The 13,958-nt window shown below is 45.3% G+C and overlaps 1 protein-coding gene across 4 annotated transcripts in view; it reads right to left on the bottom strand.

Annotated features, from left to right (window-relative positions):
- The window catches only part of snu (ABC-type transporter snustorr), a 56,137-nt gene that overhangs the window by 2,745 nt on the left and 39,434 nt on the right, over positions 1–13,958 (bottom strand). For all 4 annotated transcript variants that reach the window (XM_075873027.1, XM_075873028.1, XM_075873029.1 and 1 more), the window contains exons 4-8: positions 7,143–7,308; positions 5,371–5,548; positions 2,844–2,959; positions 1,385–1,544; positions 440–703 (exon numbers count right to left, since the gene is read on the bottom strand). In XM_075873027.1, the coding sequence (XP_075729142.1) occupies positions 440–703; positions 1,385–1,544; positions 2,844–2,959; positions 5,371–5,548; positions 7,143–7,308 (884 nt within the window). The remainder of the gene's footprint in view (positions 1–439; positions 704–1,384; positions 1,545–2,843; positions 2,960–5,370; positions 5,549–7,142; positions 7,309–13,958) is intronic.

Here is a 13,958-nt window from a genome sequence, read left to right as displayed (position 1 = left end):
GCCACCTTGACTACCGTATAACGCGAGGAGTTTCTGTTCATGGTTGGTATTTCATTTCCAGAACTCCTTGAAATTAATTAACTTTATTATTAAGTTAAGGAGAAAACAAAAAATAAACCCCAGTAAAGGCTAATGCAACTGTAGTATGCAATTGGCTCATTTTGCTTCCGACACGCCTTTCTTTTTTTTGTTTTTTTGCCTTGGCTAAAGTTACGTGGGACAACCTGTGTATCAAAAGACAGTTCAGTGCCAGTATCATTGTGAAACCTGAACGGCGGTCGTCAACAGTCGGCTAAGGAAATCTCACTTGACGAATAAAACTGGTTATGGAAAGTTCCTCGCGGCTAGGCATAACTAGGGACTCATGGAGCATAGAGATAAAGTTACAATAGCACACCACGAAGCACGTAGGCTCGCAGAAAAGGTGGGCAGAACTGACCGCTGAGCAGCAGGTTCGGGTAGAAAGACCCGAGGGCGAGCATGATGGCGGAGTTCTCCTCGACGCACATGGAGGATATGACGAGGCCGTAGACCATGCCGCAGCAGCCCTGCAGCAGCGTGAGCAGCACGACCCACACGAAGGGGCCCCGTGACGGGATCTCGAACACGAGGAAAGTGAAGACCAGCAGGCCGGCCACTTGCACGAACATCACCAGGAACTGGCAGATCACGTGCGCCAGGATCACTTCGAACGGACGCACGCCTGCGTTTCGTTCGCCCAGCGTCACTTTCAGCGGCGCTCGAATCGATAACGCCACGCTATAGCTGCTGCTGAGGGCCTATCAAGAGCGCTTGAGCGTTAATACGAGTCAAGGTCATTCCGTAAGCGAGCCACTGAACGACACATATTTACACACTCAATACATCTTTCGGGAAGCCTTGGGCTGATGCACATACCTTCTGCCATAACTTTTAAAACTGTGCTGTAACTTTGCAAAGAATTAACATGAACTGAAGAAAAACTGCTAGTCGACCTATAACTTGGACGTGTGCATCTATTAGCACCTTTGGACGTTACTAACAAGGAGGAATTAAATGTGTACACAAGGACAAGCACAATCTTGTCCTTGTGTGCTCTTTTTTTTTTGTCCTTGTGTTGCATGCGAAGATGCGAGATAATGAATTAACAAGGCATCTATGTGGAGCCAGCTCCTGTTTTTCAAAGCTTAGTTCACTTACTTCAATTTCTCGTGTCCTTTGAGTAGTCTTTCAGAACTGCCACATTAATAAAGCTTTGGAAAAGGTTATTCTGTATTAGTATGTCTATCATATTGTATTGTCACAGACAGCTGCGTGATAGGAGCTTGCAATAGACGACTGGTAGAGAGAGAGAAAAAAAGAAAGGTCTTTTAGGAAATAACGAGCCGAATGGTGCCTCACTCACCGGCCACCCAGCTCCTCTCGAGAAGGCCCTCCTTCTGCTCGGAAACGATGGAGATGGCGGTGAGGCCCACGGCCATGATGTAAGTGATGCTGATGATGATTCCAGGGGCCATGAATTCTGTGAAGCTAGGCTTGTCCACGCCGTAGATGGGGGCTTTGATCTGAAATCAACAACCGAGTATTGCAATCTGCGGCTGTGTTTATCATAGTATATATCATTGTCATCACCCGGCACCTGGAGCAGCCTGTCAGGTGAAAAACCAGGCAAACCTCTCCAGCTGCCCATTAAAATAATTTTCTTTCTCTCTCTCACGTTCACGAAATCGACAGTCAGCTGTGCATGATGAGAACCATTCCATGTTGCACAAGCTACAGGGAGCGTTGAAAACGTGAACGTGACTAGAGAATCAATACAGTGTCAATAACTATGGTGTTTCTCGTAACCAGTTGACTCGTCCGTGCGATAGACGGTTTTTTATAACAAGAAGCACTGCAGAGCAAGCCGTAGCAATACCTGTCGTGTGCAAAACGTGCATATACGCAGGCTATACTAAGGAAGTTGGTTGATGCGCTGTAGGTCTTTTCGAAGCGTTTGTTTCCACAACATTCCCTCTTTGATGACTTTTCATCACTTCAGGGCTCTATCTTAAACCAAACGTATGCCTTGTTTTGGATTTGACAGTCACTGACTTTAATCATAGTATCAGAACAGACAGTTGGACGAGTTGGTGTGCTACCATCTTCAGCGAATATTAGCGCGGCAAAAACGGGGATGCGAATAGAAAAAAAATAGGATAGACTACAGGCTAACTAGAAGGTAAACTTTATTGAAAAAAAGCGGAATAAATATTTTATCGGTGATTTCGATTTGTTGAAATTTGCTGTTTTAAAGTGTGAAACTATGCTTCGCATTACGAGGGTGCGAGAGATAATGTTATGGCGAGCCTCGAATTAATATTATGTTTACACAAGCTTAAATTCATCCAGGTTCGTGTTAAATATACGCGATTAAATCCGGGGTTTGACGGGATCCGGTCTGGTCGGGGGGAGACATGGCGAAGAAAAAAAAAACGCCGACCACAATAGAAATGCTTTAAAGCAAAATAAGACGTTTCGGCCTCCGTGTGGGAGCCGAAACGGATGGTCTCAGCGATCACATAATTGCTGAGAGAGTGTTAAAAAAAATAGTCTTGACAGACAGTCGAATGGCTACGGGCTACTGCCAAACCCACTTTGATATTTCCAAAGTGTAATTTGGGAAAATTACACTTTGGAAAAATTTCTGTATAGCAGAATGGAAATTCTGGTGTACAGAGAATGCTACGACTAGGATTTCGTGTGCTTTTCGTTTGTGCTCAAGGCTGTGTTTTTAGTAATACACGCTCATTTACAATGACTCAGCTGCAAATAGATTAAAAAAGGAAGAAAAACACGAGAGGATGGATTAACGAATGACTTACCACTACTGGTAGTTGGGCGAGGGCGGGATTCTTGTTCATCTTTTTCAGGATGTCAGCCGAGAAGGAGCTGAACGCCTCCAAAATTGCCTTCTGCAGCGTGTACCCGATTTGTTGATCTGTTGACAGAGATAAGGATGGTACGTTTATGCAACGTGGCTTCACGGTACGACGACATAGTATTGAGCGCACATAGCTATAGAGGCACCTTCACGGTGCCCATCTTATCAGTTGAGTGCACACAGTGACATCTATATAAAAGACGAAATGCTTCTAAACTTTGTAAATGAAATATTGGGCTTTATGTATGCAGAGCTTTCGAATAGTTTAATTTCACAGGTGTCTTTAATGTATGCACAATGCCCTTTGCACAAGTATGTTTGTGTTCCACTTACACCGAATAACAATTATCGCAGCCAGAATTGATCACTGCTATGCAAAACACGATTTTCTACCCTGCAGTAATGGGTTTGATTACAACAGAAATCACAGCGTAATCTTAAATCCAGATATGTTGAAGCTACTCGTTCTTGGAAAGTTTGCGTTGAAGTTGCTGCACGTAGCGGGTCAAGCACCACGCATGTACATCGCCGATTCTGGGCGATCACACACGGTGCACATCGTAACTAACTTGACGACAAGAACCACAATAATTGTTGTGGTTTAACGTTCCGACACCACGATATTATAGTGAGGGTCGCCTTAGTGGAAGGCTTTGGAAATGTCTGCCACTACGGTTTCTCTAACGTGCACCTGAAATCTAAGCACACGACCTTCTATGGCATTTCGACTCCATCGAAAATGCAGTCGCCATGGCCAGGATTCAATCCCTCAACCTTCGGGTCAGCAGTTCAGCACATCCACACCACCATGGTGGGTAAATAAAGAAGGGAGGGGAAAAAAAGAAATGCAGTGAACTCCGTTAAGGAAAAAAAAAAGCCAGTTTCATCGCGAGGGTGAAGCAGTGAATACGATAGCAACAAATGGGAATGTCATGCGGGGAACGGCAACCAGATCGAAACGTGCTGCACGCTGCTCAAGACGAAGAAGCGCAAAAAAAAAAAAGAACACACAGGACGAGCACGATCTAACAACGTTCACAGCGCCACACTGAACGTGCTGCTCATACTCAAAGGATTTGATTGATTGATTTGTGGGGTTTAACGTCCCAAAACCACTATTTGATTATGAGAGACGCCGTAGTGGAGGGCTACGTAAATTTTGACCACCTGGGGTTCTTTAACGTGCACCCAAATCTGAGTACACGGGCCTACAACATTTCCGCCTCCACTCATACTCAAAGGACGGACGATACGCATACATACGCACAGATATACACAGGATGAGCGCGAACGAACTGCTGTGTCAGTTGTTACGTCGCTGTGTTTGAAAGCGTACTCTTTTCGCAAACGGAGAGATTGCAGCGAGTGAAGTTACCGTCGTGCGCCCAGTAAGTACAACGCAATCGTTGCGGTGAAAGTCCTTGACGTAAACTTCTCCGTCATCGCGAGACATGGTCTTCGGCAGTTTTTTTTTTTGGGGGGGGGGGGGTGTAAACTAATGTAACATCGCGGTTGGGGCAGGGAGAGGGTGCTGGAGTAGCTTGGTTGAGGGCAAGTGCTGAGGGAGGCTTAAAGGGGGAGGGGCAAGTGACCCTTTTGCACCACCCTTCCGACGACCACGCCGCGGACGTATGGGAACACGCTCCGTAGGGCAAAGTACACGAGCGGGCCGTCGAGCGTGCCCTTCGCGCCATGTCGATAGAAAAGCTTAGAAGACGCTGATATTCCCCATAAGGTCGGCAAACCGTCAGCGGTAAATGAGTTACAGAAACAGCTCGCCGTTACTATGGTGGAAGACTTGCGTTCTTTTTTTGGCTTAGTGGCTAACGCCACGCACTGCGGAGCGAGAGGTCACCCGTTTGATTCCGCGTGTCATTGTTTCTGAACAAATTTTCTTCGTAGGTGTTTTCTCTCTCTTTATATAGAGAGATAGAGAGAAACGTCAACCAATAAACGGTTTTGGACAAGCCCACGGCAATCAGATTATATATATATATATATGCATGGTGGCGAATTCATAATATTCTTCCTCTCTCATTTTCTGGCACCATATATAATGAATGTGAGAGTGAACAAGATGCACCCTCATTCCTCACGAAGGCCTAACTTTGGCCGAAACTGTCGAATTGGACGCTCCCGTCGTTACCGTTCTCACGGAGGATCGACTTGAATTATATATATTGTCATGACCAAGCACGATGCTGGCGCTTGAGCGCGCGGGCAGCTATGGTGGAAAGAGAGAAGAGCGAAGTCCAGGGCTGTCGCTGTGTTTATCGTCATTACAATATATACACTGGGCATGACAGCGTCTACAAACGGTGCTGGTGGCGCCGACGAGAAAAAAAAATCAGCCGAGAATGTCCATATAATTGCTATCGCAATAAGAGAGCAAACATCACGTACTGAAAAGGCCAAGTTTCTGCTATGCAACACGCAGTGCGCGTCCGTAGATGGCGCGCACTACTCACTGGTCATGTCCAGGTAGATGTTGATGCTGCTGTCCTCGATGGTACGGTTGTCGGCGTTCACCCCGAGGAAGAAGCGGTAGTGCAGCGCCGCCGAGAAGTTGGCCCCGATGGCGATGGCACCCCACGCACTTCCGGCGCGCACCGCGTTCAGCGCCGAGTCCAGGTCGCGGTAATGAATCTGCGTCCAAGATGGAACCGCTTTAGTGCACAGTGCTGCGACAAAGACTATGCGCCTATCTTATCGCTCAAAAGAGTGAAATCCACCCGTTTTGTAGCGGCATCAAGTGGGGCTTTTTAGTTTGGTAGTATACGTTTTGTACCCGTCTTGTAGTACGAAGCTGCAGAGGATATCGGTATACGGTTGTTTTAGAGATTTTCTTGGGACGAGTTTTTCGGGGACTAAGAAGCTTCTTTATAAATCTGGATTCATTTGTTAGCTTTAAAAAAACAGGTGGGTGAGGTTTTTTCCGTATTCCAATCTTTCCTTTACTGCTTAGGCCAAACTGATTCACCACATGTTATCGCTTAGTAAGAGAAGTAGCCAACATCACTGCATTTTCATTTCGACTCCGAAACCTGCTGAAATACTGTTGAAACAATGAACAGGCTGTCTATAGTGCACCGTCTATTGCGCATTCGCTGCACAGTGTTCCCTTCCTCTTCCACATGGTTTTCCATCGACAATCTTTAGTTCGATTCTCCGCAGGGCCACTCTGTTACACGTACCTATAAATGAGGACTAACAGATACCGATGACAAGGGAAGTATAGGTGATGTTAGTTGTGACATTTAAATTAAGAAAGTGTACGAAAGGGTAACTTGCCACTGACGTGAGCCAAACCTGCGATCTTCGATTAACGCGTTTGTAGCGTAGCATGCGAGGCATTATTGGTCAACTGCCAGTTCGCAATAACATCACGTGCTACGTGGCGTCAGCAGACGGAAGAGTTTCACACTCTCCATCATGGCTACTAGCGACGCTTACACACTCCCACATCTATGTCCCATAACTTGAATGGGGGAATGGCCGCCCCTGTAGCTTAGTTGGTAGAGCGTCTGACTTTCTGGTCTCTGGCGGTGGTATAAATAACCTTTTCGCCGACATTTCTTCGTTCACATTCACGTTACTATTACTATTTGTAGCATCCCCTATACTTTCCTTGGCGTCATTGTCGAATAGTTCTCATTGATATATCGTGTCTAACAACAACAACAACAACAACAAAACGAGCCCTTCACTTTTTATTTTTCACATCTATAAGGCGTTCGAAACAATGTGGAAGGTAAGGAAATAATAATAATAATAATAATAATAATAATAATAATAATAATAATAATAATAATAATAATAATAATAATATTAATATTAATATTAATAATATTAATATTAATAATAATAATAATAATAACATTAATAATATTAATATTAATAATAATAATATTAATAATAATAATATTAATATTAATAATAATAATATTAATATTAATAATAATAATAATAATAATAATAATAATAATAATAATAATAATAATAATAATAATAATAATAATAATAATAATAATAATAATAATAATAATAATAATAATAATAATATATTGGGGGTTTAACGTCCGAAAATCACACTATGAATATGGAAGACAACGTAGTGTGGAGAGCTCCGCAAATTTCGCCCATCTGGGGTTCTTTAACGTGCACCGACGTCGCCATGGAGTGGACAAGGCCCGACCATTTCGCCTCCATCGACGAAGTTATATTGTGGAAGAAAGATCACCTGACTGAGCGTGGTGTTGTCTATCCGCTGCAAGAAGGCGACCGAGAGTAGCGGGTGCGGCTCCTGGTTGACCACGGCCACCTGCAGCTCGAACGGGTCGGACCCGATGCACAGGCAGAACAGAACCACTTGCACGGACGGAACCAGGAAGGTGAACAGAAGCACTCTGCGGAGTGGAAGGCGATTACGCAAGTGCTGTAAAACTTAATCAAGCAGACTTTTTGACGGAAGCCCGTTGGGTCGGGAGGTAACATAATACAATTGAAAGCGCACGAGCCATGAAATAGAGCTCAAATAGGGACGTTTCGTCACCTCTAACGGGATCCTTGTTCACAATGAAAGTGGGGACTAGTGAACACATGTTTATGAGGGCTTGAAAATGTGACGTAAGCAGAGTGTGTAGATAGGAGGGACTGTTCCGTCATTTCGGTTCAACGTATTATTCATCGTTTGAATCGCATTTCGAAGCCCTCATAAGCACCTCTTCACTCATCCTCGCTTTCATCGTGAACAAGGCTCCTATCGGGGAAGCCGAAACACTTTTTTTTTTCGTGCTATTTCTCATGGTCGGTGTCCCTTTAAATCTATCACACTAGCGCTTCATAATATTGTTGACAACTATATGTACCATAAAGAGGATGCTGCAAGCAACAGTGGGAGCGAACCTGGTGGTGTATTGCCAATGAAGGGTTATTTATTAGTGTGTGCATGATTATCCACCGAGATAGACGGGGGTGGACAAGGTTTATCATTAGGAGGGAGTCTGATTATTAGAGGTTGGGTGGTTGCTCCCCATGTGAACACACAAAACAATTCGTTAACTGACTAGATGAAACTGACACTCCTTCCCTGGGCGGGCATGTATTCAGCAGGCAAGTAATTTATTTGCTATCTTTACTCTCGTCTTTTAACGCAGAATTGATTGATTTGTGGGGTTTAACGTCCCAAAACCACCATATGATTATGAGAGACGCCGTAGTGGAGGGCTCCAGAAATTTCGACCACCTGGGGTTCTTTAACGTGCACCCAAATCTGAGCACACGGGCCTACAACATCTTTTAACGCAGAAATCCCGGCGTTGGCGTCACTGGTTGTTGATTGTTATGTAGAGTTTAACGTCCCAAAACCACCATATGATTATGAGAGACGCTGTAGTAGAGCGCTCCGGAAATTTCGACCACCTGGGGTTCTTTAGCGTGCACCCAAATCTGAACACATGAGCCTATACAACATTTCCGCCTCCATCGGAAATGCAGCCGCCGCAGCCGGAATTCTAACCCGCGACCTGCGGGTCAGCAGTTCGTCATTCAATCCAACTCCCTTCCTTCTCCGACAGCGTTTTCCATCGCTTGGTGACCATTCTGTTGCTATTACTGTCGTGTCGCATATCACCACGGATAAATAGAATGCACTGGCGCCGACCGCAAATGCATTGATATTACCGTAGCTGTGGCATTGCACGTGCGCGTACGCTTCAGCTACGAGAGGTGCGGGGTTCGATCCCCAGTGCCGGCCGGCCACCCACTGGTAGCTAAACAGGGTACAGGTGGGCTTCGAGGGGCTATGACGCGTCGCCCCAGTGGTGAAGCTTACTCTGCCTGGATACTCCCAACACGCTGCGTGAGGACCCGGTAACGCATTGATATTCATGGTCATGGCCATGAATGGTAGACGGCCGGAAGCGTATTCAGGAGCAGCTATGTCACGCCTGATTGCAGAAGTTATTCATTCTAAGCACGCCATTGCGCTAGAGACTGGTTGAGATGTATGAGGCAGGCACTCGCGCGTAGTGGATGTACGAGAACTGGCCGTTTAAATAAGCGTTCGCAGGCTGTTTTGAAACCGTAAAATGGAATGGAAACTACTGACAAGAGTGGTTTTTGAGTGCGGGTCATTTAAGGGGTCGGGCTGTCGTATGCTGTTGTCGCTGGACGTAGCCATCTGTAGCACAGTGATCACTCTCGCACCAAAGAGCCTTCTTCCTCGTGTTCTCCGAGCGCCTTGATTGTCACGTGGTCGTGACGTCGACGTAAGCAACAGTCGGCAAGTAAAAGAAGGAACTCTTTATTTGGCCAAACTTGTGGCCAGGAAACTGAAGGTCAGACTACGCAAGTACAAACTGGCACTGATAGCGGTGAACAGAGCGTCGGCCATCGATCGAGTGACAGCGCGTCGACATTTGTACATGCGCCGTCGAACCTTCCAGCGTGATCACTTTGCGCTGGAATAACCTCGAGTGTTCGTATTTTGCGCGCCATTTTCGCAGAACGATCTACAATGATCGCGAACCTTCTCGAACTGAGGCGCGCAGTTTGCGCTGAGCATTCCTTTGTGCTGGTGAAAACCGAATGAAACAAAGGTGAAAATAAGGAACGTGCGTGGTAATACAAAGTGTGCGCACTGCTTTTATATCTATTGAAACAACAGAAACCACGCCTAGAAATTGAAAGAAGCAAGCGAGATGGAGAATTAAAAAAGAAAAAAAAAGCAAATAAGTAAATATAAAGCGCAATACAAGAAATAGCGAAAGAGAACAGGAAAGGAAGTGGAAGAAAGGAATAGAAAACCGAAGAGAAATGCAAAGAAGCCGGCTGAGCTCCACACTTTCTTCAGGCTAGGCACCCCTACAGTGCGAAACTGCCTAGCAAATCCTTCCTTGTGCACCTTTTACCAAAAATCTATCATCCTAAACGGGAATGCGCAACAAATTGCATAATCCCTCCACTCACCACTCTACTAGTAAAAACGAACAAAAAAGGAAAACATTTAACCCAATAAATGTCTGCAAAGACCCCGAGAACGTGCAACGAAGGAATAGCGGGGAAGGCAACGGCGGGTGCGGGAAGACACCGAAGTGATGAAAGGCCTACGCAAACGACTACTTATCCGAGTCGCGTCTGTGATATGTCTGCCATTGAGCTTCTATGCACTGAGAGTCAACGTAGAAACAGCCTAGAGTTACCTAGCTGAAGCCTATAGCGATGATTTAGAAGGAACCCATGAACAACCTGCATCACCCAACTAAGTCCTTAGGAAAACCTATAGAAGCAATCAGATTATTCCTTAGAACCGTCTAGTCTCGCTATTTCAAGGCTTGCGCGGTGTTGGGCAAACTTCGCTAATGTTTATTATTATTTTTTAAATATTTTCTGCGCAGTGTTTTGCTGTGGACACCACATGCAAGGGCGTGCTAGTGGGATGTTCACAATTAAATCACGTGTGAAGAGAATAGATAGCAACGTCGAAGTCTTACGAACCAACACGTATCTTTACGCTTTAGAAAAATGAGTGTCAAATAAAGAAGAACATCGTGGAACGTTTTGCAATGTCCTGGCTGGAATAATTTCGGGTGGCATGTAATCTTGTTCAGCATTGAAGAGGATTCGAAGTTTGCTTATCTACGCCGAGTGGTCGACAAGTGAGGCAGTGCTTTTATTCCTTGGACACTTCGCGGGACAAAAGAAAAAGTGAATTCTTCGACCAGATGCGCAAGGTGTCTGCATTTCTTGTCTTCATGGGCTATGCCTGTTATAGCTTTGAGTTGCATGTTTTCACTAGAGGACAGCGTTGCCGGTGAACTTTTCGCTGATTACGAGGCTGCATGATCTGTCAGCTGACCCAACACAGTTCGGCGCACGCGAGAACGCTTACATTACGATTACCCGGTGTTCAACCGAAGGTGTTGAGAGAGCTCCGATGAAAAACATAATTCGGTATGTAAGGCGCCTACACGGTTTTTCTATATGGGAAAGCGATTGAGGACAAAAAGGGCAGAAAAGGTTAAACTACCTGAGAGGTCATTACTACATGACTGATAACTGACCGGCGTTGCGATGTAATGGCTTATGAAATCCAAAGCTTGATGGGAACTCGTGTGGCCAGGGAAAAACATTGAAAAATTGCCAAACCATACAGCGAACACTACTGAAGAATATAAACCTTTTGTGTCTTGATTTTTAGTATGGGAGTCTTGCTCACATTATTATTCTATGAAAGAGGCTCAGCGTAATTAAGTACGCTACAGCACGTGACGCAAGCAGCGTAAATGATTGATTGATGTGTGGGGTTTAACGTCCCAAAACCACCATACGATTATGAGAAACGCCGTAGTGGAGGGCTCCGGAAATTTCGACCACCTGGCGTTCTTTAGCGTGCACCCAAATTTGAGCACACGGGCCTACGACATTTCCGCCTCCATCGAAAATGCAGCCGCCGCAGCCGGGATTCGATCGCGTGACCTGCGGGTCTGCAGCCGAGTACCTTAGCCACTAGACCACCACGGCGGGGCCGCATGCAGCGTAAGTGTCATTTATATGCAGCGTGTGTGCCACGGTCTGATAGCGCGAAAATTTTAGATGCGGGCAAAAGTGGCGGAAATTTATCTCTCATTGGCTAAAACACTTGCCCTTGCCCGAACGATATTGTGGCTTGTAGATTCTATATGTTGTGTAGGGGCATTCGAGACTGCGTGCCGTTTCCAAGCGTCGCGCTCACGCTGTATCGCTCGTTTCTTGAAATCAGTGGTCTCACTGATATACTTGTAATCACCTTCACCGCAAATTAAGACATGCTTTCATATGGGAGGTAACCGACGTTAGAGCGGACACAATGAACGATAATCTGACTACTATACTCAAAGAGTCGGAGGTACAGTCACTAGATAGGACAATAACAATCCCAAGAGACGAAAAGTCTCGTTAAGCGAAGGCAAACTACGATAGCCTGAAATGCAACCGACAAAATAGAGCTAGTGGGGCTTTCGAAGTTAAAAATTATGCGTAAGGTAGCCGGCATCAGAAGGTATACAGCATGGAAAGAATTGAGCAGGTTGTAAACAGTGGCAGATGCCTAAAATTTGTGAAGGCAAACTTGTGCATAACCAATGTGGATAGGATAGTTGACGTGGCGGGAAGTTCTACATAAGCTGTACAGCAGCCAAAACATCCAAGATGATATAGTAAGAAGCCATAATCGAACAGAGGAATTCGACATCTTACCATGGTAACGACAGGAGAAGTAATGAAAGCCCTAGAAGGAAGGCAAAGAGGCAAAGCCACTGCTGAGGAAAAATTAACAACGGACCTGTTGAAAGATTGTGGAAAAATTGGAAATGGTGGAAAAATTTGAAAGATGGTGGAAAACTGGCCAACTTATATACCAAGTGTCTCTTGACTGGAAGGGTACCAGAATCTTGGAAAAACGACAGCATCATAATATTCCATAAGAAAGGAGACGTAAAGGACTTGAAAGTTTACAGGCCGATCAGCTTACACTCCGTTCTCTACAAACTAATTACAAAAATAAAAGCTAATAAAATTTAGGTTACATTAGAATTCGATCAACCAAAGAACCACGCAGGATTTGTACAGGCTACTTCAAAGTAGAGAATATTCGTACTATCAATCAGGTGATATGAAATGCGTGGAATGCAACCAGACCCTATACATAGCTTTCATAGATTACGAGAAGGCATTTGACTCAATCGAGACATCAGCAGTGATGCAGGCACCACGAAATCAGGTCATCGATTGACCCTACATAAACATACTGGAAGAAAACGACAATGGATCCACAACCACCATAGCCCTCCATAAAGAAAGCGACAGAATACCAAGGAAGCAGGGTGTATGGCAGGGAGGCACGATCTCTCCAGTGCTATTCAACGCGTGTTTACAGGAGGTATTCAGGACCCTAGATTGGGAAGAGTTAGGAATAAGAGTGAATGGAAATTATCCTAGTAACCTGGGATTCGCTGATGTCATTGCCTTGATAAGTAACTCAAAGGGCTAATTACAGCTCATGATTACTGAACTGGGCACGGAAAGCAGAAGAATAAGTTGGAAAATTAATATGCATAAAAATAAAGTAATGTCCAATAGTCTAGGCAGAAAACAGCGCTTCGCGATATGTGGAGAGACGTTGGAAGTTGTCATGGAATATGTCTACTTAGGACAGGCAGTAACAGCGGAGTCGAACCATGAGAGTGAAACAGCTACAAAATCAAGAATGGGGTGGATCACATTTGGCCAGGATTCTCAAATCATGAATGGCAATTACCACTAATTCTCAAGAGGGAGGTATACAACAGCTGAATCTTGCCTGTACTTACCTACGGAGCAGAAACCTGGTGGCTTACAAAGAGGACTTAGCTTAAATTGAGGACGACGCAGCGAGCATCGGAAAGGAAAATGATAGGTGTAACCTTAAGAGACAGGAAGAGAGTGGGTCAGGGAACAAACCGGTATTCAGGATATCTTGATTTAAATCAAGATAAGAAATATGCATGGGCGGGGCACGTAGCGCGTAGATAACCGCTGGCCATTAAGGGTAGCTGACTGGATTCCCAGGAAGGAAGGAAGGAAAATAGAGGGAAAAGAGGCAAGGAGGTTAACCAGCCTATAGGCAGCCGGTTTGCTACCCTGCGCATGGGAGAGGGATGGGGGAGATGAAAGAGAGCGGAGAGGGAAGATAGAAACAGCACATTCGGCAGCACACGCGCGCACACTCAGTCATAGTCCAGTCTTGTCTTTCGCGGTGTGTGACATTGCTGTTACAGTCGCTTGTTCAAGTCGGTGTCGCGTAGGAATTTCAACAGAGCCTTCGTCGCCTTCTGTTGCAAGGTCTTCTCTCGGGCACTTGACAGAATAGTGTCCACAGACATTTGGCTGTTGTCGATGCGCGCAAAAGCAGACGCCAGTGACTGTCTCTGGATTTCATACAATGGACAGTCACACAGGATGTGGTGTAGCGTCTCTTCGCAATGACAGGCATCGCAGAGAGCGTTGTCGGCCATTCCTATGACAAAGGAGTAAGATT

This window comes from Rhipicephalus microplus, chromosome 9 (assembly GCF_043290135.1).
Source record: "Rhipicephalus microplus isolate Deutch F79 chromosome 9, USDA_Rmic, whole genome shotgun sequence".
NCBI lineage: Eukaryota > Metazoa > Arthropoda > Arachnida > Ixodida > Ixodidae > Rhipicephalus > Rhipicephalus microplus.
Note: the sequence above shows the minus strand (reverse complement) of the source record. Positions and strands in the feature narration are given on the sequence as shown.